The sequence below is a fragment of the Orycteropus afer genome, unplaced genomic scaffold, assembly GCF_000298275.1.
Source record: "Orycteropus afer afer isolate SDZICR_OR568_19922 unplaced genomic scaffold, OryAfe1.0 scaffold00142, whole genome shotgun sequence".
Taxonomy (NCBI): domain Eukaryota; kingdom Metazoa; phylum Chordata; class Mammalia; order Tubulidentata; family Orycteropodidae; genus Orycteropus; species Orycteropus afer.
This window is the reverse complement of record NW_006921729.1, coordinates 6,276,987-6,302,809: the sequence shown is the minus strand read 5'-3', so window position 1 is coordinate 6,302,809 and position 25,823 is coordinate 6,276,987. Positions and strand designations below refer to the sequence as shown.

The 25,823-nt window shown below is 39.8% G+C and overlaps 1 protein-coding gene across 1 annotated transcript in view; it reads right to left on the bottom strand.

Moving 5' to 3' along the window:
- Positions 1 to 1,052: 1,052 nt before the first annotated feature.
- Positions 1,053 to 25,823, bottom strand: part of LOC103201111 (myosin VIIA and Rab interacting protein) — a 604,027-nt gene continuing 579,256 nt past the window's right edge. The window contains exons 12-16 of the mRNA XM_007945736.1: positions 25,501 to 25,662; positions 22,133 to 22,237; positions 21,959 to 22,019; positions 4,397 to 4,515; positions 1,053 to 1,085 (exon numbers count right to left, since the gene is read on the bottom strand). Coding sequence (XP_007943927.1) covers positions 1,053 to 1,085; positions 4,397 to 4,515; positions 21,959 to 22,019; positions 22,133 to 22,237; positions 25,501 to 25,662 — 480 coding nt within the window. The remainder of the gene's footprint in view (positions 1,086 to 4,396; positions 4,516 to 21,958; positions 22,020 to 22,132; positions 22,238 to 25,500; positions 25,663 to 25,823) is intronic.

Here is a 25,823-nt window from a genome sequence, read left to right as displayed (position 1 = left end):
TTATGTCAACTCTTATGTCCATTACATTCACAGTTGTCCTTGCTTTGTTCATACCTGTAAGTTTTCTAAGGCTATTCCTTAGACATTTCTATTTTTAACAGCATTTGCTACTTTGCTGAATATTCTTTGGGAAATAAATTTTGGAGGACAAAGATTTTCTCACACAGTTATCTTTTGCAATAGCTCATTCACCTAGACCTCATGTAGATCTGTTCCCTTCCTAAATGGCTTCATGCTATTTTTCAACAGTGTCCTAAAGGTGAACCAGTATGGTGGCTTTTCTTAAGCTCTTATCCTCTTTAGATGGGGAAACTCTCAGGAGCTCCATGGAAAAACTCCAGGTTTTCAATGAGATACTGTTTCAGATAGACTTGAAGTCAGGGGTGAGGACATGGTAGCTTCTAGGCATGGCATAGCGAAGTCACAGTTTCCATTCTCTGGCTTGTGACTGCAAAGCAATAGAAAGGGCTAGTAGTGGGGTAAACGTGAAGGAGGCGGCCAGAGAAAGACCTGCATCCTTAACTGTTGAGCAATTTCTAAATAAAACTGTCCCTAGTCTCATTACGGAGGCTTTTTTTTTTTAAAAAAAAAGCATTTGCCAGACTAAGGTGCTTATGAGAGTTAAAGTAAGATAATCCCCACCTTCCCCTGGCCCTCAACAATTTTCCTTTGGACAAATTGTTGACATGTAATTCTGTTGAATTGAAAGGATTAGAAAAAAAGAAAAGATCTTAAAGACAACACACAGTAGCAAACTGAAAGGAACAAGATGTATTGTTTGAACATGAAGCTCTGTTGTCGGAAGCCAGCGTCTTGGTTTTCTGTTTTGGATTCCCCCGGAGCCTAAGGCAGAGAGTGGGCAAGACCGAGATGTGGAAGTCTGGGCTGCCTTCTGGGTGAGGTATCAGGACAGCTCTGTGCAAAGGCTCACTGTGGCCTCCCCAGGCCCTCTCCTCAGATGGAAATCCATACAGTATTCAATGGCTGTTGGGTCAAGGCACTGTCGTGTACGGCCGGAGGCAGTGGGTCACTGGCAGTGGAGTTCCATGGCGCTAATACATCACAGCAGACTCCAGAGTGGGCTCCTGAGTAGACATATTGAACACACTGTCGTCAGCTGCTAGACTAGGAAATTACAATGTTTACTGCCTTTTCTATCAAAAAAGAAATGCATGCTTATTGACCATCAATATATTTCACAATGCTTAAAAAGTGATGAGCATGAATTTCTTAATTCATCTGAAATTTGTCTTGGTCATTTAAATTGATTCCCTTCCCACCATTATCTCATGGGCAATTTCCCTAGGAGTTTATTTTTTTAAAATAATCTGTACCTTCTATACTAGTATGTACTGCTTTATAAAAATTCACACAGCACATTCTCATATCCACTTGTATTTATTTCTGAGCCTTCTAATCTATTAATCTGTCAATTTCATTACAGAATTTACTTTATTCTAAAGTAAGTCAGGAAAATCACTCAATTCTACAAAATGCACTTATCAATTTTTTTCCTATTTATTCTTATGTGAACTTTAGTTCAAAAGAAAATCCTACTGAGACATTGTGAGAATTGGATTAAACTACAAATTAATTTGAGAAGAGTCACTTATTCACGTGATTTCTTCATCAACATTACAGCCATGAAAATCCTACTTTGTCCTGTAAGATCACTATGAGTCAGAATCAACTCAAAGGCAGAGAGTTTTTTGTTTGTCCCAATATCAAAGGTATCATTGCATTCATGTAAAATCTACCTAGTAAGTTTTTAATGTACTGCTGAGTTTGCTTGCTAATATTTTATTCAACAACAGGTGTGTTTTACTTGGGTTGTGTTTTGGGTGTCTGTGAGTGGGCTTGGGTCACGTGAGGTTTTGGTAGTTCGGGTTATAATAGCTTCACAACGTGACTCTTCAGTTTTTAATTTTTTAAAGCTCTAGGAATTTGATGTGGCATGAGGATTAACTGTTCCTTAAAATCAGCAAAACCAGAATTGTTTTTTGATGGCCTAATAACATTTCCAGTTTATTTTTAAGTCTGTTTTTACTAATACTCTTATTTGCTCATAATTTTTATTAGAATTAAGATTTTTAAAATCTTATAGCATAGTTGGACATATTAGGCACCCTGGTGGTATAATGGTTAAAGCACTTGACTGCTAACTGAAAGATCAGCGGTTCAAACCCCTCATCTCCATCATCTGCTCTGTGGGAAAAAGATGTGGCAGTTTGCTTCTGTAAAGATTTCCGCCTTAGAAACCCTATGGGGCAGTTCTACTGTGTCCTGGAGGGTCACTATGAGTCAAAATTGACTTGATGGCCATAGGTTTTATACATCATATTATATATACATCATATTATATATACATCATATTATATATACATCATATTATATATACATCATATTATTATAATTTGATTTTTTTATAATTTTTTTCTCAAAGAAATAACCCTTGAATTTATGATTATTTTCAAACTCTTTTTAGTTTTAATTAATAGGTTTTTGCATTTACCTTTTATGTCTTAAATTCAATGTCTAGTGCATTTGCTTTTCTTTTTCCTTGTTTAATGCAAAAAGACATTTAATACTATGAATTTGACTCAGTGTAGTTTTATATGTATTCCATTTGTTTGCTTACATGTAATGTTTTCATTTCCTAAGTAAGTACTCTGTGGATTTGCTTTTCTCTTTACTTGGCAGTGTGCTAGAATGTACAAAGACTACTTAGATATCAAAACCAATGGGGTGTGATATTTACATATAAAATTTAGAAATAATTTCTTCTAACTCAGTAGCCACACTTCAAATGTGAACTAGCCCCATGTGGCTAGTGGCCACCACACTTGGCATCACAGACACAGAACATTTCCAAGACTGCAGACTGCAAAAGTTCTGTTGGACACTGTTGTTCTAGATGATTTTTGGCATTTTGGTTACAAAGAGTAGATTTTTGGAATTTGAGGTTTTCTTTGTGAGCTGGCATAAAATCAATTTTTATAAAAGATCCATTGATGCTTGGAGAGAAAGTTAACCTTCTGTAAAGTATAAAATTAGATAAATATCTCAATGAAAGTTTAATAACCACACTATTCAAATTCTCTAATTGGTATTTATTTCTGGTCTTCTTGGGCTGCCAAAGACTGATAAAAAGACTGATAAAGGGAGTTTTAAAAACACCTACCATGGCATGATAACAATCACGTTGCTCTGTTGCTTGCAGTGGGTTGTATTTTTTATTGTTTGTTTATTGTTTGCCAACTCAAGAAAGGCTCAGGACTTACCTGTCATCATTTCATCAACATCATCAACATTTACAACCTCCCCTTTTCTTGTTTTCCCTGAATGCTTCTTATCTTGCATTCTGTTTTGTTTGAAAGTAATATTTTTCCTACCCTTTCTTTTTTGTTTGCATTTGTTTAATAAATTACTTTAAAGTAACACAGAGAATTAAAAATGAAAGAATGGACAATAACTATCTTATTTATAATGGATTTCTTCTTTATAATGGATTTCTTCTCTGGGCCTAGTGGTCTGCCCTTTTCATTTGATTATGTATCATTTTGGCTTTCTGACGTAATATAATCAGGAGCAAGGTGACTACACTTTGAAAGGCCAGAGATAATAGCAGACCAATGAAGGAGAGGTTCCCAAAAAGAGAGGTGGTGATCTGTGATTCAAAAGTGCATGCCCACCATTATGCCATTCTCTGGTGCTTCTGGACTCATGACAAGAACAATGAAAGGATAGGGAGGGATGATTGATGCTCAAAAGGCAACAGAATACATTGGCCCTTGCTTTGAACTTGTCACTCCAGACATAGTCTGCCCTCAGCATAACTGAGGCAGATCATCATTTTCTGTGTAAGCTGCACCAAGCATTTGGCAATATTCCATAGCATATATTGGTGTTCTGGCAAATGATCTGTTGGCCCTCCCTGTATGATCTCCAGTTTGTGCAAATTATATACTGCCTCTTCTGTTGCTACATGTTGCTACATTTAGGGGCCACTGCTGACTTTGTTCAGAAACACAGCAAATAATTAATGGCTAAACAAGATATTTAAGCAAGAATACCTATGTATGAAAAACAGAATAAGAACTCTGGTATTTCAAACAGGTCTTATACTCCTGTGTACATATCTTTATCCTTTTATTTCCCTTATATTGAACTTGGTTTCTATAAGGAGGTGGGAATATCATTGAGAGGATGTATCCATATATCAAAGGGGTTAATAATAGCAGGCAAGGTAGGAGCTACTTCTTTTAGAAGCCCCTTGTCCCCTCAGTCCAACAGATGTTTCTTGGCTTCTGGCAGCAAAGGCAGAGAAGGAAGAGCTACCAAATGGAGGTGTGACCAACAGTGAAAATGAGGTCATTAAGACAGAGATGACACTTACCATCAAATCCTTGGTGGTGCTTTTCCTTTCTTTAGTCCTGTTTGTTGAGGAGTCTTGGAGAATGAAGTTGCGGTTAAATGTTTTAGTGGTGGTCATTGAAGATGCCTCATTTTTTTCTGCTAAAAGGAACAAAATGGAAATGAAGGTTACCCAGAAGCTAGACCAATTGCTGAACAAGAAAGATGGCAACAGATATCCTAGATTTTTATGCTAGACTTGGCATTCCATTCCTGTGCACAGGTATGATTGTGGAAACTTTTTATTCTGTATTTATTTTTACAGTAGATCAAATAAGTCAAGGCATTGTTGGTGGCTTTCTGGGATTAAGGTAACTCAGATTATCCAACACAGTCCTTAAATTCTTATTTGCAATCCTGAAAGGCTCTAAAAAGTGCAAAATTTCATAACATTGGAACCAAAACTCATCTGATGGCAAAACCTGACCAGAATGGCTCTTATAGCCATTTCAAGTCCTTGTGTCAATGAATATGAACATTAATGTCCCTGCAGCAAGGGATATTAATGTGTTTGCTTATCAGATGTTATAATCCCATTAGGGAATAGGGTTTTATTTTTTAACCTTTTATTATGATTTGGGTGAAAGTTTACAGAGCAAATTTGTTTCAACAGTTCATACACATTTTGTTTCATGATACTGATTGCAGTCTTCACATGGTAAAAGCGCTCTTCCCACTACCTCCCTGTGTCTTTTCCTATGAATTTCTGCCCTCTGAGCTTGCTATCTCCCTGTGCAAATGCTGCACCTCTGATCTCCCATAGTTGATTGTTCAAAGGAGTGTACTTCCCTGGTGTAATTGTTCACCGTGTAGACCTATTGTTTGGTTGGAAGCCACAGGAGTGAGTTCAATTCCAGGCCTGAAGGGTGACTAGGGACTATATTCTCGGGGGTTTCACCCATCTCTACCAGACCAGTAAGTCTTGTTTTTTTTTTTCTTTAAATGATTTTGAGTTTTGTTCCACATTTATCTCCCACTCTATCCAGGAAAGGAGCTCTGGTGGCACTGTGGTTAAGACATTGGTCTGCTAACCAAAAGGTCAGTAGTTCAAACCCAATAGCTGCTCCATGAAAGAAAGATGAGGTAGTCCACTTCCATAAAGATTTACCACCTTAGAAATCCAACGGGGATCACTGTGATTTGGAATTCACTCAATGACAGTGAGTTTATTGTTTCTTTGTCCTATCCAGGATCTCCAATTTTGATCCCTTTCTGAGTAGTTGGCAGGGGTAGCCAAGCACAATCTAGTTCTTCTGGTCTCAGGTGATGTAGCCAGAACTGCCCATGGTCCACTAATTCCTTGGACTAATCATTTCCATGTGTCCTTGATTTTCTTTAATCTTCTTTGCTCTGGATGAGGAAAGACCAATAGTTGAATTTTCGATGACTGCTCACAAGCATTTAAGACACCAGTCTCCGTTCACCAAAGTAGGACACAGTGATGGTTTTGTGTACTAAGTTGTTCCAGTTGAGGTTGATGTCCCATGACCATGGTCCTGAGCTTGCAGGCCCAGCGACTCACTTCCTCAGGGTGTTTGGTTGTGGCTAAGAAGTTATTATAACTTTCCCTCCAGTTTGCTCTATTTATTTATATGGACATTTTTATAGCTTATGCAGAAATATCATCTGCCAAACCTACCTATGGTCATGGTACATTCCCATGTGCCTACCCATACTTGATCCTCTGGTGGCATATCTACCTATGCATCCACCCATAGATAATGGTTGTTATTACTGATAGTGAAATATTATTTATAAAATAGTATTATGTAATAGTTATCTATACCTCTTGTGCACCTCTTTGTGTCTTCCTTTTCCTAAGTGATATTGTACTGGTCACTCGCTTTTGGTAGACTGCCTTTCCTCTCACCCAAATCAATACATGTTTCTTACCTAGCTAGCAGTTTCTTTCCTCTCCCATCTCATCCCTGGTAACCAACAAGGAAAGTCCTTCCATGGGTAAACATTTCCTTGACTTTTTATAAAAGTAGACTCATACAATATTTGTTCTTCTGTGACTAATTTCACTTAGCATAATGTCCTCCGTGTTCATCCACATTTTGAGGTATTTCATGGGTTCATCATTATTCTTTAATATTACCTAGTGAAAGCTAAGGAGCTCTGGTAGCATAGTGCCTAAGGCACTTGACTGCTAACCAGAATGCTGGCGGTTCAAACCCACCAGCCACTCCTTGGAAGGAAGGTTGGGCAATCTACTTTCATAGTGATACCACCTTGGAAACCCAAGGAGGGGTCGCTATGAGTCGGGGCTGACTCCACGCCACATAACAACAACAACAGTGAAAGCTAGACAATAAGTAATGAAGACCAAAGAAGAATTGATGCTTTTTGAATTGTGGTGTTGGGGAGGAATAAAGTACCATGGACTGCCAGAAGAATGAACAAATCTGTCCTGGAACAAGTGCAGCTGGAATGCTCCTTAGAAGTGAAAATAGCCAGACTTCGTCTTACTTGCTTTGGTCATGAAGGGACCATTTCCTGGAGGCTATTTTACTTGGTAAAGTGGAGGGTCAGTGAAAAGGGAAGATCCTCAATGAGATGGATTGATACGGTGGCTGCAATGATGGGCTCAGGTACAGCAAGGATTGTGAGGATGGCACAGGACTGGGCAGTGCTTTATTCTGTTGTACACTGGGTCGCTATGATTTGGAGTCACCTGGATGGCACCTAACAACAACAGTGTTCCGCTGTGTATATATCTGTTGCTGGGCACATAACATTGTTTCCATCTCTTCACTGTTGTGAAGAGTGCTATGAGATTAACTTAGGTGTGCATGTATCTATTCATGTCCTGGCTTTCACCTCTTTAGGATATATACCTAGTAGTGGGAATGCTGGATCAAAAAGTTTTTATATTTCCAACTTTTTAAGCAATCACTGTACCATTTTCCACAGTGGTAGTCCCATTAGCAGTATATGAGAGTTCCAATCTCTCCACACCCTCACTAGCATTTTTTGTTTTCTGTGCTATGTTGAACTTTGCCATCACTGCTGGAGGAAGATGGTATCTTTTTTTTTTGGTTGGTTGTTTTGCTTTGGGTGCAAATTTACAAAGCAAATTTGATTTACATTCTTTAGTTCATGAACATTTGATTTCATGGTCCTATTACCATCCTCAGCCTATAAAAACCACTCTGTGCCCTTTGTAGCTGTACATTTCTGTTTGTCCAGCTTTCCCTCTGTGTGAGTGCTGCCCCTCTGGTGTCTCATGGCTGAATGATCTAATGCATCTCCCTAGAGTAGGTGGGTGCATCACCCTGGGGTGGGTGTTCTACATGTAGGTCTTTCTACTGTTGGGCTGAGAGCCAATCTTTCTAGGCCTGAAGGGTAACCCAAGGGGGTTCCACCCTGTATTCAACCAGTAATTCTGGTCATTTTTGTGTTTTTGTATATTATTCCACATTTCTCCTCCCACTTTATCCAGGATTTTGATCCCTTTCCAAGCAGTTGGCATTGGTAGCCAGGCATGATCTAGTTCTTCTGGTCTTGGGGTCTGGAAGGCTAAGGTCCTAGTGGTCCATCTTATCATTGTTTCCAGATGCCATTGATTTTCTTCACTCTTCTCTGCTCCAGATGAGAGGAGACCAATAGTTGTCATAAATGGCTGCCTGAAAGCTTTTAAGACCCCAATCATCATTCACCAAAGTAGGTTGTTGTTGTTGTTGTTGTTGTTATGTGCCGTCGAGTCGACCCCCGACTCATAGCGAGTCCTCCTTGGGTTTCCGAGGCAGTATCACTACAGAAGTAGGATTGCCCAACCTTCCTTCCGAGGAGTGGCTGGTGGGTTTGAACCGCCAGCCTTCTGGTTAGCAGTCAAGTGCTTTAGCCACTATGCTACCAGAGCTCCTAAAGTAGGTTATAGAACAAGATTTTTTATGTGTTATGTTGTGCCAGTTAAGCAGGATGTCCCCTGAGACTATAGGCCTGAGCATGCAGGCCCAGTGATTCTCTCTCTCTCAAGGCGTTTGGCTGTCTCTGAGAAGTTATTCCAACTTTGTCTTCTGTTGCTCCTGTTTGCCTACCCCCACCTGATCTTCTTACCTGTCTATGCATTCATCTGTAGCTTGGTGTTTGGTGTTAGTGGTGAGGCAGTATTGTGCATGTAATAGTATTTGCCTCTGTTTTCTCCATCTTAAATGCACGTTTCAGTGTCCATTCTTTCCCCAGTGTCATCATGCTGGTCACATACTCTTTCCATACCGGCCCTCCCCTCACCCAAATTAACATGTGACCCCCAACTAGTCTGAAATTTTCCCTCCCCATCCCTGGTAACCAACAAAGTGAATTTCCTTCCCTGAGTAAACCTTTCCTTGACATTTTACAATAATGGGCTCATACACTATTTGACCTTCTGTGATTGACTTATTTCACTCAGCATAATGTCCTCCAATTTTATCCATATTGATTCATGTATTCTTCATTATTCTGTAATGTTACATAGTATTCCATTGTGTGAATGTATCGTAGTTTTGTTACCCATTCATCTGTTGATGGGTATTTAGAATGTTTCCAACTCTTTGCTATAGTGAATTGTGCTGCGATGAACATGGGTGTGCATATGTCTGTCTGTTTCCTGTCTCTCACCTCGTTAGGATATACTCTCACCTCTTTAGGATATATATTCCTAGTAATGGAATTGTTGGATCAAATGGTATTTCTATTTTCAGTTTTCTAAGGAAACGCCATACCATTTTCCACAATGGTTGTACCAATTTGCAATCCCACCAACAGTGTATGAGGGCTCCAATCTCTCTGCAACTTCACTTTGCTATTTTCTGTCTTGTTGAACTTTGCTATTATTGCTGGGGTGAGATGATATCTCATTGTTGTTTTGATTTGCATCTCTCTAATGGGGAGCTATGGTGGCATAGTGCCTAAGGCAATTGGACTGCTAACCAGAAGGCTGGTGGTTCAAACCCACTAACCACTCCTTGGAAGGAAGACTGGGCAATCTACTTCCTGTCTCAGAAACCCAAGGAGGGGTTGCCATGAGTTAGAGTTGATGCCATAGCAGTGAGTTTGAATGGCTAATATAATAAATTTTAGAGATAAATCCCTGTCAGATATGGCATAGCCAAATAATTTTCCAAATAATTTTTTCCCCAATCTGTAGGTTCTTTCTTTACTCTTTTGGAGAAGTCTTTCAATGTACATTAAAATTTTTATTGTGATTTAGGTGAAAACTTAAATTCACTTTCCACAGAGCAGCTCACATACACTTTGTTTCTCTCATGATTCTCTCATGACATTGACTGCAATTTCCCACCAGGCAACAACTTCCCATTCACTCCTGCCCCACAAGCCATGTTCCCTGTGGATCAACAGCCCTTCTATTCTCCCATAATTGTTCTAAGTCCAGACCTGAAGGGAAGCTAAGGCCCATAGTCGCAGGGATTCCACCAGGCTCTATCAGACCAGCAAACCTGCCACCCCCTTTTTTAAAATGATTTTGAGTTTTGTTCCACATTGTTCTCCCTCTCTATCCAGGATCTCCTACAGAGATCCCCCTCCAAGTGGTTGACAGTGGTAGCCGGGCACCTTCTTGTTCTTCTGGTCTCATAGTGATATAGACTGAGGATCACATGGTGTACCAATCACTTGGACTAATTGTTTCCTTGCATCTTTAATTTTCTTCCTTTTTCTTTGTTCTGGACAGGGAGCGATCCATCATTGCATCAAGATGGCTGCTTTCCAGCTTTTAAGATCCCAGTTGCTACTCTCCAAAGGAGGCTGTAGAACAATGTTTTTGTGTAGTATGTTATGCCAGTTGACCTTAATGTCCCCTGCGACCATGGTCCTGAGCCCCCAGGTCCAACTACTCACTCCCTCTTGGCTGCAGCCAACCTTGTCAGCTCTATTACATTCCTGGGAATTCTTTTAGAATGTACAAATACACTTGTAGAAATATACATGGGCACACTCCCCCCTGCATAGACATCCCTAATGGTTCAGCCTGTCCACCCTCTACCCACCCATATATCCATGTTTGTCATCATTGACAATGCAGTACTGTATGTGCAAAAGGGTTCATCTTTGTTGTCTGTACCTCCCATGCACCTGTGTCTTCCTCAATGCCACTGTGTTGATCCTTCACATGTGGTACTTTGTCCTTCTCTTCACCCAAATCATTATTTGTCTCTACCTGTCTAACAGTGTTCCCCCCCCCCCAAATAACTGACAAACTTTCCTTCCATGTATAAACCTTTCCTTGATTTTTTACAGTAAGGAACTAATATAATTTTGGTCCTTCCGTGATTGACTAATTTTGTTCATTACAACATCCTCCAAGTTCATTTACATTATTTACATTATGCAGTGTTTTGCAGATTCTGCACTACTCTTTAGGGTTGCATAGTATTCTATTGTATATATGTACCATAGTTTGGTTACCCATTCTTCTGTTGATGGGCACCTAAGTTGTTTCCATCTTTTGGCCATTGTGAATAGTGCTGTGATGAACATAGGTGTGCATATGTCTGTTCTTATCCTGGCTCTCATTTCCTTAGGATATATACCCAGTAATAGAATGGCTGGGTCAAATGGTATCTCTAAAGAATTTCATTTTTAAAAAGTCCCAGTCATTTAGCTTCTCTGCTGCCTGAGCATTTTGGGTTATGCTTGATAGTCTATTTATGCCATAGATTTGCCCCTATTTTATCTTTGATGAGCTTCATAGTTTTGGGATTTACATTTAAGCCTTTGATCCAACTTGAGTTTGTTTTTGTGTATGGGTCTTGTTTCATTTTTCTGCAAGTAGATATCCAATTTTGCCAGCACCACCATTTGTTGAAGAGGCTCTCTCTCCCTTATTGAATGGATGAGTCTGTTTCTGGGTTTTTGATTCTGTTCCATTGATCTATCTCTCTGTCATTGTACAAATGCCACACTGTTTTCACTACTGTGGTTGTATATTAGGTTTTGAGATCTGGGACCATGAGACCTCCTACTTTTATTTTTCTTCTTCAGCAGTGCTTTGCTTATCCGAGGTCTCTTGCCTTTCCATATGAAATTAGTGATTGTTTTTTTCCCTGTTCTTAAAAAAAGTTTTTGAAATCTGGATTGGGATTGCACTGAATGTGTAGATTGCTTTAGGTAATACTGACATTTTGACAATACTCAGTCATCTTATCCATGAATGAAGAAGGCATGTTCTTTCATTTATGTAGATCCCTTGTAGTTTCTTGTAGTAGTGTTTTGTACTTTTCTTTGTGTAGGCCTTTTGTGTTCCTGGTAAGATTTATTCCCAAGTATTTTATCTTTTTGGTAGCTATTGTGAATGATACTGTTTTCCTTATTTCCTTTTCAGAGGCCTCTAACTAATTTTTGTATGTTGACCTTGTATCCTGCCACTTTGTTGAACTTTTCTGTTAGTTCCAGTAATTTTTTAATTTTTTTGCTGAGTCTTTTGGGTTTTCTATGTATACTATCATGTCATCTGCAAATAGAGATAGCTTTACTTCTTTGCTAATTTGGATTTCTCTTTGTTGTCTTATGGCCCTGGCTAGGACTTCCAATACAGTGTTAAATAGAAGTGGTGATAGCAGATAGCAGGCATCCTTGTCTGGTTCCCATTAGGAAGGGGAGTGCTTTGACTCTTTCTCCATTAGCAATAATGTTGGCTTTGTGTATATGCCCTTTATTTTATGTTGAGGATATTCCCTTGTATTCCTATTTTGCTGAGAGTTTTATCAGGAATGGTGTTAGGTTTTATCAAATGTCTTTTCTGCATTGATTGATATGATCATATGGTTATTTTGTTTATGTGGTGGATTACATTATTACATTGATTGAACCATCTTACATACCTGGTATGAATCCCACTTGGTCATGATGTATTAAGTTTTTGATATGTTGTTGGTTTGTGTTGGCTAGGATTTTGTTCCTGGGTGTCTAAGTTTATGCTAAATGTGGTGGAATATTTTGGAAAAGGATAGCATTTTGGAAAAGGATAGCAATAATGGCAGCACAACATGAAAAATCATGAAAAATGTCATCAAGGTCCCTGAGTTATGTTGGTGAAAGCCTTGGTGTGTATGTTTTTACCACAATTTTTTCAAGTCCCTGGGTGTCACAAATTTTTCGCATAAACTTAGACACCCAGGAACTCTTGAACTGAATATTAAGTGATACTACTAAGCCAGATCAAACCAAACTAGTTGCCATCAGTTGATTTCAACTCATGACAACCCCATGTGTGTCAGAGGAGAACTGTGCTTTGTAGGGTTTTTATTTAGTGACTAGTTTTTGGAAGTAGATTGCCAGCCCTTTCTTCCAAGAAGCCTGTAGGAGGACTAGAACTGCCAACCTTTTGGTTAACAGTGAGTGTGTTAACCATTTCTGCTACCCCGGACCTTCTAGATAATAACAAGGAATTATTAATTTTGTTAGGTGTAATATTTTTTAAGTTCTTATCTGATAGACATGTACTGAGACATTCATAGGGAAATAATATGTTTCTGGAATGTTTTACTCAAGCTAGAAGAAAAAAGGGAAGAGAATGGATTAAACAAGAATGACAGAATGTTGATCAGTGAAAGAACTAAGTGCTTTAATAATGGGTTTCTGTTATACTATTCTCTCAACTTCTTGTATTTCTGAGAATTTCCCTTAGGTTGTCATCAAGTGTGTGTGAAGGCTTGGGGATATGAGTTCAATGAGTGCTTGAAAATAATTCTTTTTTAACTGCAGTTCTTTTACATTTTGACTGCTAACCAAAAGGCTGGCAGTTCAAACCTACCAGCCAGGCCTCGGAAGGAGGGTTGGGCAATCTGCTTCTGTAGTGATGCCACCTCAGAAACCCAAGGAGGGGTCACTGTGAGTTGGATCCCACTCAACGGCAGTGAGTGAGTTTTATTTTTTTATATAGATATAAATAATTGAAATGGGAGTTCTGGTAATGCCTAAGGCACTTGACTGCAAACCAGAAGGCTGCCAGTTCAAACCCACCAGTCACTCCTTGGAAGGAAGGTTGGGCAATCTACTTCCACAGTGATACTGCCTCGGAAACCCAAGGAGGGGTCGCTATGAGTCAAGTCCAACTCGATGGCACATAACAACAGGATTTTGTTGAAGATTTTTGAGTCTATGTTTAATAAGTCTGTAGTTTTCCTTTTTAGTGGTGTGTTTCCCTGGTTTTGGTATCAGTGTCATGGGTATGTTCAAGTATTCTGTCTCCAACTGGGATAGTTCAGGTAGGTCTTATGTTTCTAGAAATTTGTCCATCACTTCTTGACTCTGTTGGAGTACAGTTCTTCGTAATACTCTGTCAGTATCTTTTTTATTTCAGTTGGTTCTGTTGTGATGCCACCCTTTTTATTATTTGTGTTCATGTTATTTATTTGTGTTCATGTTATTTGCAACCACTTTCTTTAAAGTGGTTTTTCAATTTTGTTAATTTTCAAAGAACCAGCTTTTTCTTTTCCCCCCTGCTCTGATCTTTTTTAATGTGTGCATTTATTGCTATATACTGACTTCTAAGTATTGTTTTACTGTATCACAGAGGTTTTGGTAAGTTGTGACTTCATTCTCCTCTGTTTCTGGAAACTTTATTTCATACCCAGTAGTTTTTGAGCAGTGTATTTTTCAGTTTGCACATGTTTTTTTTTTTTTTTTCCCCTTGGTCTTATTATTACTGATTTCTAATTTTATAGCACTCTGATCTGAGAAGATGCTTTGTAGTATTTCAATGTTTTTGAATTTTTTGAGGATTGTTTTGTGTCCTAACATATGGTCCATTCTGGAGCTTGATCCATTTGCACTGGAGAAAAATGTGAATTGTGCTTTTGTTGGGTGGAGTGCTCTATAGTGCTCTATAAGTCTATGAGGTCGAGTTGGTTGGTTGTGTTGTTGAGTTTTTTCCAGTTGTTCTGTCCCTCTTTGAAAGTGGTGTGTTAAAGTCTCCTACTACTGTTGTAGAGTTGTCTCTTTTTCCTTTCAATTCAGTTAACATTTGATTTTTGTTTTGGAGCTCTTTCATTGGGTACATAGATATTTATTATGGTAATGTCTTCTTGGGAGCTCTGGTAGCATAGTGGCTAAGACACTTGCTTGCTAACCAGATGGCTGGCGGTTCAAACCCACCAGCCACTCCTCGAAAGGAAGGTTGGGCAATCCTACTTCTGTAGTGATACTGCCTCGGAAACCCAAGGAGGGGTCGCTATGAGTTGGGGCCGACTCGACAGCACATGACAACAACAACAATGTCTTCTTGGTCAGTTGACCCTTTGAGCATCATAAAGTGTTTTTCCTTGTCTGTTTTGGTTTTCACCTTGAAGTCTATTTTATCATAAATTAATATTGCCACTCCTGCTCTTTTGTTGTTGTTGTTTTGGGGAGATCTGGTGGTGAAGTGCCTAAAAGTGCCTAAGGCACTTGACTGCTAACCAGAAGGTTGGTGGTTCAAACCCACCAGCCACTCCTCGGAAGGAAGACTGGGCAATCTTGTTCTGTAGAGATATGGCCTCAGAAACCCAAGGAGGGGCCGCTATGAGTCGAATCAACTTGAGGGCGGTGAGTTTGGCTTTTGGTTTGGTTTGCTCTTTTTTGGTTGCCATTAGCTTGATATATTTTTCCCACTCCTTAATGTTTTCATCTTTGTGCCTAATGTGAGTCTCTTGTAGTCACATAGCTATAGTCTTCTTTTCTTATCCAATATGCCTCCCTCTCTTGACTAGTGCATTTAGTCCATTCACATTGATAGTATGAATTTATTTTTGTCATTCTGTTGTGTTTTTTGTTGTGTTGTTGGTAATCTCCTTGTTCCAGGTATCTTTTCTGTGTTTTCTGTTCTGTGGTGAGTTCATTTTGACTGTGTTTCTTCTCTTCATTATTATTGTTGGTTTTGTGATTACTAAGCTCTTGTGTTTTTCTTCTGAGTTTGCTTATAAGGATTGTTAATTTTCTTTCTTGTTACCCTGAAGTAAATTCAAATTCTTATCTAAGTTTGGAGCAGGCTGTTCTAGGAAGACATTGCCATGTCCTCCCCTCCATTTTTGTCTGCAGATTGACTCCCTTTCTCTATACATATATATTTTTTTAATTGTGATTTGAGTGAAAACTTACAGAGTCCATACAGCAGTTCACATACACTTTGTCTCATGACATTGACTACAATTTACCCCAATGCAACAGCTCCTTTCCCATAGTTACCTCTTCCCCTGTGTCCTTCCCTCCATGCAATCCTGCTGCCTGACCTGTCCCCTGTGCACACACAGCCCTTCTATTCTCCCATGATTGATCTCTCCTAGGAGTATATCTACCTAATGTAAATAATGTAAATGTTCAGCTCATATGCATGTCTTTTATGCATGTCTTTTGTTTGGCTGGAAGCCACAGGAGTGGATTCAATTTCAGAACTGAAGGGCAGCTAGAGGCCATAGTCTCAGTGGCTCCACCAGACCACTAAACCTGGTCCCCCCCCCCTTTTTGTTTTAATCCCCAAATAATTTTGAGTTTTGTTCCCCATTGTTCTCCCACTCTATCCAGGATCTCCTACATAGATCTCCCTCTGAGTGGTTGACAGTGGTATAGGCTGAGGATCACATGGTGTACCAGTCACTTGGACTAATTGTTTCCATGAATCTTTGGTTTTCTTCATTCTTCTTTGCTCTGGACGAGGAGAGACCCATCACTGCATCTAGATGGCCACTTGCAAGCTTTTAAGATCCCAGTTGCTACTCGCCAAAGTAGGAGGTGGAACAATGTTTTGTGTAGTATGTTATGCCAATTGAGCTTGATGTCCCCTGTGACTATGGTCCCGAGGCCACAGGTCCAACTACTTGTTCCCTCTGGGTAGCTGGCTGTGGCCAAGTAGTGACTCCAACCTTGTCCCTTGTCAGGTCTACTATATACCTGGGAATTCTTACAGAAATAGCAATACACTTGTAGAAACCTTGTCTACCAACCCTATACATGGTATTTACATGGTATTGGATACGGGTACACTCTGGGTACACTCCCCCCTGCATAGACATACCTAATAGTTCATCCTGTCCACCCATCTATTTCTGGTTTGCTTTCTAAGTGATGGTGTTGATTATAATTTGTTGTTTTCTGTTGTGGGTCCTCTATTGGAAGGACTCCCTTTAGCATTTCTTGTAGAGTTTGGTTCTCACAAATTCCCTTAATTTCTGTTTGTCTGAGAATGTCTTCATTTTACCTTCATATTTGAGGGGCAGTTTGGCTGGATAATCCTTTTCCTGCACAGTTTTATATATGCCATCCCATTGCCTTCTTGGTTTCTGCTGAGAGATCAGCACTTAGTATTATTGGTTGTCAGTGACATTTTGTTTTTTTTGAGCTGTTCCAAGAGTCTTTCGTTTTGGAAAGTTTGATTATGATATATCTTGATATGTCTTGGTGAGTTTCTCTTGGGATCTGCCCTGTATGGAGTTGGAGTTCATTGAGCTTCTTGGATAGGTATCTTTTCTTCCTTCATGATATGGGGGAAATTTTCTGTTAGCAAGTCTTTAACAATTCCTTCTGGCCTCCTCTTGTTCTGGTGTTCCAATCAGGTGTATGTTGTTTCTTTTCATGCCATCCCCAAAACTCTTAGGTTCTCTTCAATTCTCTGTTCTGATTTTTCTTCATACAAGTTGGCATCAAGAGATTTTTCTTCTAGCTGGGAATCACATTCTTCAGCCAGTTTTAATCTAGTCTTTTGTTCTTCTACTGTGTTATCTATCTCAGTAATTTTAGTGTTCATATTCTGGATTTCTAATTGCTGTTTCTGTATGAGTTCTAATTGCATATTTATCTTGTTATTCTGTTATGGTATTGTCTCTCATCTTTTTGTTTCTTTTTATCGGTTCCTCGAGCTCCTGGAAGGGTCCTATATATTTACCTTCTGAATTTCTTCTTAGATAGTTCTGTTGCTTGCTCTTCTTCCATGATAGATAATTCTTTAATATTTCTATTATCTTTAATATTTCTATTATCTTGTCCTGTTTTTTGATTTGAGGTTGTCTGTTGTTTCTTAGACATTTTGTTCTTTTTAATTGTTAGTTATATAAAGATTTGTTTCACCCTGATTTTATGTTTTACTATATCTGAAAGTATGGAAAAGCTGTACTTTTAACTCCCCTGTACTGGGTCACTCTCCAGTGCTCTCTGTTGGTGGAGTCACTGGTGGGCTGTGGGTGCAGGTCTGTTCATTGTAAAGAGGATTTGGAGTTGGGATGAGCCGGTGTTGTCCACCGTTTGTCCTTGATCCTGTGGCACAGGAGCTACTGGTGTTAACCTGTCTCTGTCTATTGGGTGAGGTGTTCAGTGTAATAGCTCTGGTTGCCTGGTGGAGGTTTAAGGTGTTCTTCCTCGAAACACTCCCAGTGTGTTCCCTAACACCTGTGGGTTCTTCCCCCCACCAAGTCATTCAATCTGCTCTCTTTCTTCACCTTCACTGAATATAATACTTTATCTTCTCCTTAGTTGCTCATAACTCCAGTATCATTATTTGTATTTCAGTTGGAAGATAGATTAAACATGCTTGCTGTCTGTAAGTCTTGATATCTTGTTTTGATGTGCATCTCTCTAATGGCTAATGATTGCAAGCATTTCTTCATGTGTTTGTTGGCTGCCTGAATGTTTTTTTTGGTTAAGTATCTGTTCATGTCATCTGCCCATTTTGTAATTGTATTATGTCTTTCTGATGTTGAGATATTGAAGTTGTCCACAAATTTCACATATAAGTCCCTTGTCAGATACATTGTTAACAAGTATTTTTTTTCCCAATCTGTAGGTTCTTGTTTTACTCTTCTGGAGAAATGTTTAAATGAGCATAGCAATTTAATTTTCAGAAGGTCTCAGTCATTGAGTATATCTTCTGTTGTTTGTTGTAGGTTATGTTTGATAGTCTATTTATGCCAAATTAGGGCCTGTATGTTTGTCCCATTTTCCTGCAAATGGATAGCCAGTTTTGCCAGCACCATTTGTCAAAGAGACTGTCTCTGTTCTACTGGTTTATCTGTGTGCCTGTTTGACTAACGGGGCTGTTTTGCGATCATGGACTGTGAGACTTCCTACTTTGTTCTTCTTCTTCAGTAGTGCTTTTTTTTTTTTTTTTTTTAATTTTTTTTAAATCCGAGGTGTCTTTCCTTTCCATATAATATTAGTGGTGTTGTGTGGCGTTGTTTGGTACCATTGAGTTGGCTCCAACTCATAGCAACCCTGAGTACAACAGAATGAAACACTGCCCATTCATGAGCTATCCTCACATCCTGGGATGTTGAGGGTCTTCCCCTTTTTCAGTGACCTTTTACTTTACCAAGCATGATATCCTTCACCAGGGACTGGTCCCTTCTGACAACATGACCAAAACATGACCAAAGTAGGTGAAATGAAGTCTGGCCATTCTCACTTCCAAGGAGCATTCCAGCTGCACTTATTCCAGGGCAGATTTATTCATTCTTCTGGCAGTGCATGGTATTTTCAGTATCTCTCACTAATCATAATTCAAGGGCATCAGCTCTTCCTTATTCACTGTCCGGCTTTCCCTTTAATATGAGGTGACTGAAAATACCATGGCTTGGGTTAGGCATGCTTCAGTCTTCAAAGTTACATCTTTGCTTCTCAACACTCCAAAGAGGTCTTTTGCAAGCAGATTTACCTAGTTCAATATGATATCTGATTTCTTGGCTGCTGCTTCCATGGACATTGATTGTGGATCCAAGTAAAATGAAATCCAAGTTCAATCTTTCATCCAGTTATTGTGACATTGCTTATTGGCCCAGTTGTGAAGAATTTTGTTTTCTTCCATATAGGATTAGTAATTGTCTTTTCTGTGACCTTAAAGAAAGTTGATGGAGCTGGATGAGGATTGTATTGAATCTATAGATTGTGAAAATGTCAGTACCATTCAAAGCTATGGTCAGTCTTCCATTTATGTAGATCTTATAGTTTCCTTTGTATAGGTCCTTTATGTCCCTGGTAAGATTTAGATTTAATCTTTTTGATAGCTATTATAAAGGATATTGTCTTCCTGATTTCCTTTTTAGATATCTCTTTGTTGATGTAGAGGAATCCAACTTATTTTTGTATGCTGATCTTGCTACCTTGCTGAGTCTTTCCATTAGTTCCAGTAGTTCTCGAAGTTTCTTGGGTTTTCTATGTACAGTATCTTATCATCTGCAAATAGCTTTATTTTCTTTCTTGCCTTATTGCCCTTGCTTGGACTTCCACTACAATATTGAGTATAACTGGTGAGAGAGGGCACCTTGTCTGGGTTGCTGTGCCTTCCATCTATCTCTGTTGAGAATAATGTTGGTGATTGATTGGTTTTCATATATTCCCTTTGTTATGTTACAGTGCTGTCTGACCATTGCTTTTGCTGTGTTTTCATTCTTGAGTCAAAGAATTCTTTTAATTTCATGTTTTATTTCTTCTCTTACCCATTTTTTAAGGAGGGTGTTACTCAGTTTCCATGTGTTTACATTTGTTTACATTTTTGCCCTTGATCCTTGTATTGTTGATTTCTAATTTTACAGCATTGTGATCTGAGAAGATGCTTTGCAGTATCTTGATGTTTTTAAATTTATTGAGACTTGCTTTGTTATCTAATATACGGTATAATATGGAGAATGTTCCATGCACACTGGAAAAGAATGTATAAGGTACTGTTGTTGGGTGGAGTGTTTTGTATTTTGTATATACCTATGACATCTAGTTGATTGGGGAGATCTGTTGGTGTAGTGCCTAAGGCATTTGACTGCTAAACAGAAGGCTGGCAGTTCAAATCCACTAGCTACTCTGCAGAGGGAAGGTTGAGCAATCTACTTCTGTAGTGATACCACCTTGGAAACCCAGGGAGGGGTTGCTGTGAGTCAGATTCAACTCCATGGCAGTGAGTTTGTTTTGGTGGTACCTTTTTTCTAGTTGTTCCCTTCATTGAAAGTGGTGTATCAAAGTCTCCTAGTATTTTTGTGGAATTTTCTATTTCTCTTTCTCTTTTCAGTTCTGTTATAGTTTATGTATTTTGGTGCTTTTTCATTGAATATGTAGATATTTATTACGGTTATGTTCTCATGTCCTTCCTTGTCGCTCGTGGTAAAGTCTATTTTATCAGGAATTAATATTTCCTCTCCTCTGTTTTGGTTTCCATTTGCTTGATACATTTTTTCCAATCTTTCATTTTTATCTTTGTGTCTAAGGTTTATCTCTTGTAGACAGCATATTGATGAGTCATGTTTCCTTATCCATTCTGCAACTCTCTCTTGTGATTGGTGCATTTAATCCATGCATTTATCAACATGTATGAATTTATTGCTGTCATTTTGTTGTGGTATTGCCAATTTATTTGTTGCATATAATTTTCCATGCTGAGCTCATTTTATTTCCTTTTTTTTTTTTGAAAACCATTTCTTCCATTACTATTGTTTCAGTATTTGCTAAATATCTGTGTCTTCTCTCTTTTTTATTTTGATGAGATGTTTCATTAATTTTCTTTGAGGTTTACTCTGTGATTTATTATTTTTTTCCCAAGTTTAAAACAGTCCATTTACTTCAGAATCATCTTTTCTTTCTCTCCATTTGGAAGTTTATTTTACTTTGAATACTTCTATATCTGAGTGGGTTTCTGGATTATGTTACTCTGAGAAGAACACTGGAGAAACTGATACAAGGATTTTTCCTCCAGAGAGGACAGAGAGAGACTTCCCCTAGAGCTGGTGCCTTGAGTGTGGACTTCTGTCCTCTTAAACTATAACTAAGACATACCCCAGATGCTTACCAAGAAATTAATATGAACCAATGGTTTTCAAATGAGGGATTGTGAACATGTAATACATTTTAACTGTATAAGGTTTTTTAAAATATAAATGAGGCATTCAGTGAAAGAAAGAAGCCAGACTCAAATCCCCACCTTTTGACAGTACTCAAATTTGTAAATCTAGATTTCTAGTTTGGATTTCTGAATCCAGGGAAATTGTTGTAAACAGTAAACATTCAACATATAAGAGTGACATGGCTGGCAATGTTGGATTCCCTTCCACACTGGCAGATACTTTTGGTGCCCTGCTCACATGTTCTTGATAGCAACCATTCTAGCACTGCCACTACTGCAGATTTTCCATTCTCTGTTCTAAGTTTCTCTTCTCCCATGCATGGGGCATGTCAGAAGTATCAGAGAGTTGATGACACTGGGGATAACCCTGAGCTAATGATTGATAGGAGTTGAATGATAAATACCCCCAACTTCTATACTTCAGGCAAGAAACTCTGAGGTGCAGTCAACAGTGCCTCTCAGAGGTCCCCTGCAGGATTTTACTTTGGTTGCCTACAGAAGTAATTTCCTTTCCTGAATCATTTCTCTCCTCCCCCACCAGTATGTCCTGGAAAAAGCTCCCAGATAAATTACTTGCACTTACATCTTTGTTCCAGGATCCACTTATAAGCACCCAAACCAAGATCGACTCCCCACAATAGCAATTCTGGGTGAGACCTTCCAATATGATCAGGTTCTGAAACTCAGATCTCTGGGTTACTCAAAGTAAGTGAAGTCATTGGTGGCTTTTTGTTTTTCATTCAAACATACCTTTCACTGGTGGAGCAGGCAGTTTCCTCCTCTGCTGCCTTGATGTGTCTATGGTTTGTACCTACAAAGGGAACACAGTAGTCAATTCCCTGTCACAAAGCCAAAAGATATTTTCTGAATTTTCCAGGCCAGGTTGTGCAGTGGATCAGTAGAGGTAGTGAGGGACAAACACACCTGGTTCCTTTGCTTCTGATCCCGTTTTCTTGTGAGGCGCACACACGGTGCTATGTTTAATCCTGCAATGGTCAGGGCTGCAATCCGGCTCTCAATATCAGAAATCTTAATGCAGCAGAAAGACAGGTTTAGTGGGAAGAAAGTACAGAAGGGGAAAATCTTCATATAAAGAACAAATACTTTGATGTATGTTCACTACTTTCATTCAACTTCTACCAGGTACTTCTATATCTATTAAAATTGCTTCTAGGAAAGAATGTGGACATCATGAATCCACACAGTTGCAAGTGACTGATGAAAGCTTCTCAAACCAAACCAAACTCACTGTCATTGAGTCAGTATCTCTACAGAAGTAGATTGCCCAGTCTTCCTTCTGAGGAGTGGCTGGTGGATTTGAACCACCAGCCTTCTGGTTAGCAGTCAAATGCCTTATGCACTGTACCCCCAGAGCTCCTGATGAAAGCTTAGCTTGCAGCCTTTTGGAGAAACTTGTGCAATTCATTGGTCTACAAAATAAATCACTGGCTTTCTTTGTAAATGTATAGTTTGGTAGTTCCAGAGCATGTTGACAACCTTATCAGAGTACACCTGATGATAAATGAAAGCCTAGTGTACCATGGGAACTTGGCCCCAGGTTACCTGGCTCAGCATGGGGGTGTGGGAGTGGTCAGGGAAGGCTTCCATGGGAGGCAAAACTTGGATTGAGTTTAGCAGGGCAAATAGGTTCTGCTTCCTTCTTCTATTACTCCACATATCCAAAACCACAGCACTGGGCTTCAGTATGGAGGTCTAGCAACCCCTGTTGCAGATCTTTTGCCACCATTAAGAGGCCAAGTGGCCTTGAGAAACTGCTTGTGCTCCCTGGGCATCTGTTTCCTCATCTGTAACATGGGAAGGTCAGAGCAGAGCTCACAATTCTTCTCAACTGAGTCTGAAGGCAATTACAGAAAGCAAGAGCCTGTTCTGTGCTAGGAAAGAACTCGGTTTGTCCTCTATCCCAGGGATGAGGAAGACACAGCCCCTGCTCTTAGAAATGTCAGGCACAGAGCTAAGTGCTTTAAATATGTATACTTATCATGTCTCACAATAATCCTATGAAGAATATACCATTGTTTTTATTTTGCAGATGAGGAAACTGTGGCTCAGAGGGATAAGTGATAAACCCATCTTATATCCATTGATCTGGGGCAGAGCTTGGCATTAACTCCATTGTCCATGTTTTTGTAACACTGACACATTCTCAGAGGTCTGGACAGGGGCTAGCATAGTCAAAGAAAGAGGTGGGGTTCACAGCCATCCTGCTGAGATGGCATGGTCTGAGTGCTGCTGCGAAGCAAACATGTTACTGGAAGATATGCCCAGCAGCAGTGTGTACATGCGCCACCCTCTGCCCTGAGTCTATCTGCCTCCGGTATCCTTCCCTCAACTATTTTGTGCTGCTCAACATAAATTCTAATTCTGTTATCATTTACTGAGGACTTCTTTGGACAAAGCCTACTGGGATCAGTGCTATAGGGGATAGATGCAGAGAGAAGAGAGTTGAAGGGTCATCAGATACGTTCTCTCTCCCTCAATTCAAGGGTGACAGTCCTGTTCAGAAACAGAACGGTAGTTGAAGGCCAAGTCTTTAGCAGATGGTGAAAGAATGCAGACTAAAGCTGCTTGGCAGCTGGCCCCAGAAGGGCCACTGTGCAGCCCCTGCCCCTTCCTGGCCCCCAGATACCAGATACCTTCCTGTTCTTGACTCCTCAAGTTCCACATTGAGTGTTGCATTCCTTTGGTTTATACACTAGTAAATTGCACATGATTCTGAGAAAGGTTGCAGGCTAAGCTTTCATTAGTTGTTTGCAACTGTGTGCATTCTTGATGCCCATGTTCTTTCCTGGAAGCATTTTTAAGGAGGGCCTTGTTCAGAGGGCCGTGGAAGGCAGGCCAATGGGAAGCAAGTTGCTGACTTCCTGGTTTTGCTAATTAACAGACTCTGGAATAAGAAGGGGGTAACTTGTCAAAGTTTTCACCCATAGGGCAAAGGACAAAGAAAGAAAGTAGAAAAGAGACTACAGTGGGCTGATGTAGCCTGTATTTTTTGTCTATATAGGCGGTTATGTCCCACCTCATTCCTATTCCTAAGACTGTGTGATTTATGACCTGTATACTTCCTTGAAAGGGATGGCTGATTTACCTGAGTTTCCTGGGAGCCAGAGCAAAGAGGTAAAAACTATGTATTCAGAAGAATAGCTTTTCCTGATATAAAGAGTTAAGAGAGCTTCTCCCCTGGAAGGCTCCAAGATGACCCTTAGCACTGTCCCCACAAATCATCTTACAGTCTCTATTAGCACCGGGCGATGACATCCTGCCTGAAAGATAAACTCCAAGTTCATAGTGCTCCTAGATCCTGGATTAGTCCAAGTATACATCTACCCTCATCAGTGGGTACCCTCCTACCGGCATGAAGGAAACTCTCTGTTAGATTTTTTGTAAGATGAGGCAGTGTTTCATTCTGTTGTACAAAGGGTCGCTGTGAGTTGGAGCCAACTCGATGGCACCTAACAACAACAGCAAACCACCACAGTCTTTGGAACTGTCACACAATGATTAGGTGGGACTATGCAAATAAGGTGGCAGGAACTGGTAGTACTAGGGGAGTATCCGTGCTGATTAAGGTCCCCATGTTGAGGTAATCCACAAAACTGAAAGGCAAGCTTGACAACTCCCATGCAAATATCTTATGAAAGGGAGAGTTTGAAAACTAATAGCTCAGTCTATGGTCAATTCTGAACAGAGTCCAAGTAAAGTTCCATAAAAATGGCAAATGAGTGTCTTCACAAAGTTATAGAGAATAGAGTGATAGGTTCTGAAATAGATCTAAATCCTGCCTGCTCCTCATGCAAATATCGCCTGAGAAATCTGGGCTTTTAATTTCATTTACTCATTCAACACATTGTTAGCAAGTGCTAAACTTGTATGAGGCATCATGCTAGTCACTGAACTGTTAACCTAGACAGATATAGTCCTATCTTCAGGGAGCTTTTAGTCTATAGTGGGGAAAAGTGACATCAAAGAAGTCAGCGACAGAATTTTAAGAGTTGGGGAAGGGTGGAATTGGAACCTAGAAAAAGGGAGACCAGCTAAGGAGTCAGGGACTTTGTCAAAGAGATAACTGATAGAGGTTTTAAAGGGAAGTCTAGTATTAGCAAGACTGTCATTTAGGGGAGAAAATGACTGTATTTTAAAAAAGGAATTAGCTGGAATTCACCTGGAAGGACCATAATCCATATAAACATGTTTTAAAAAATTCTTGTGGAAAATGGGGCTCGCTCATCTTTTGCCCTATAAACCCCTATCTGAGCAGAGAGAGCGGTTCTCACCTGGAGCTCAGCATGGTGAACCTGAGCTGCAGCTGTGGCTACCTGGTCCTCCAGATCTGCCAGTTCTGTCTCGTCGGTGCCACTGTGGATGCAGCGGGCAGCATCCTCCAGCTCGTTCAGCTGGCCCTCCAGTCCATACACGGTACCTGCTGCCAGGTACACCTACAGAGAAGAGCACAGCCTTGGGACACATGTCTGTGGACCTAGGACTGGTGAGATCCTTTCAGGGGATGCTGGTGGCTCAGGGGAGTGAGAATGAACTGGGCTCAACACTGGGAGAAAAAGATGAGGAACTCCCTCCCCTACTGGTAAACTTTCTTTGC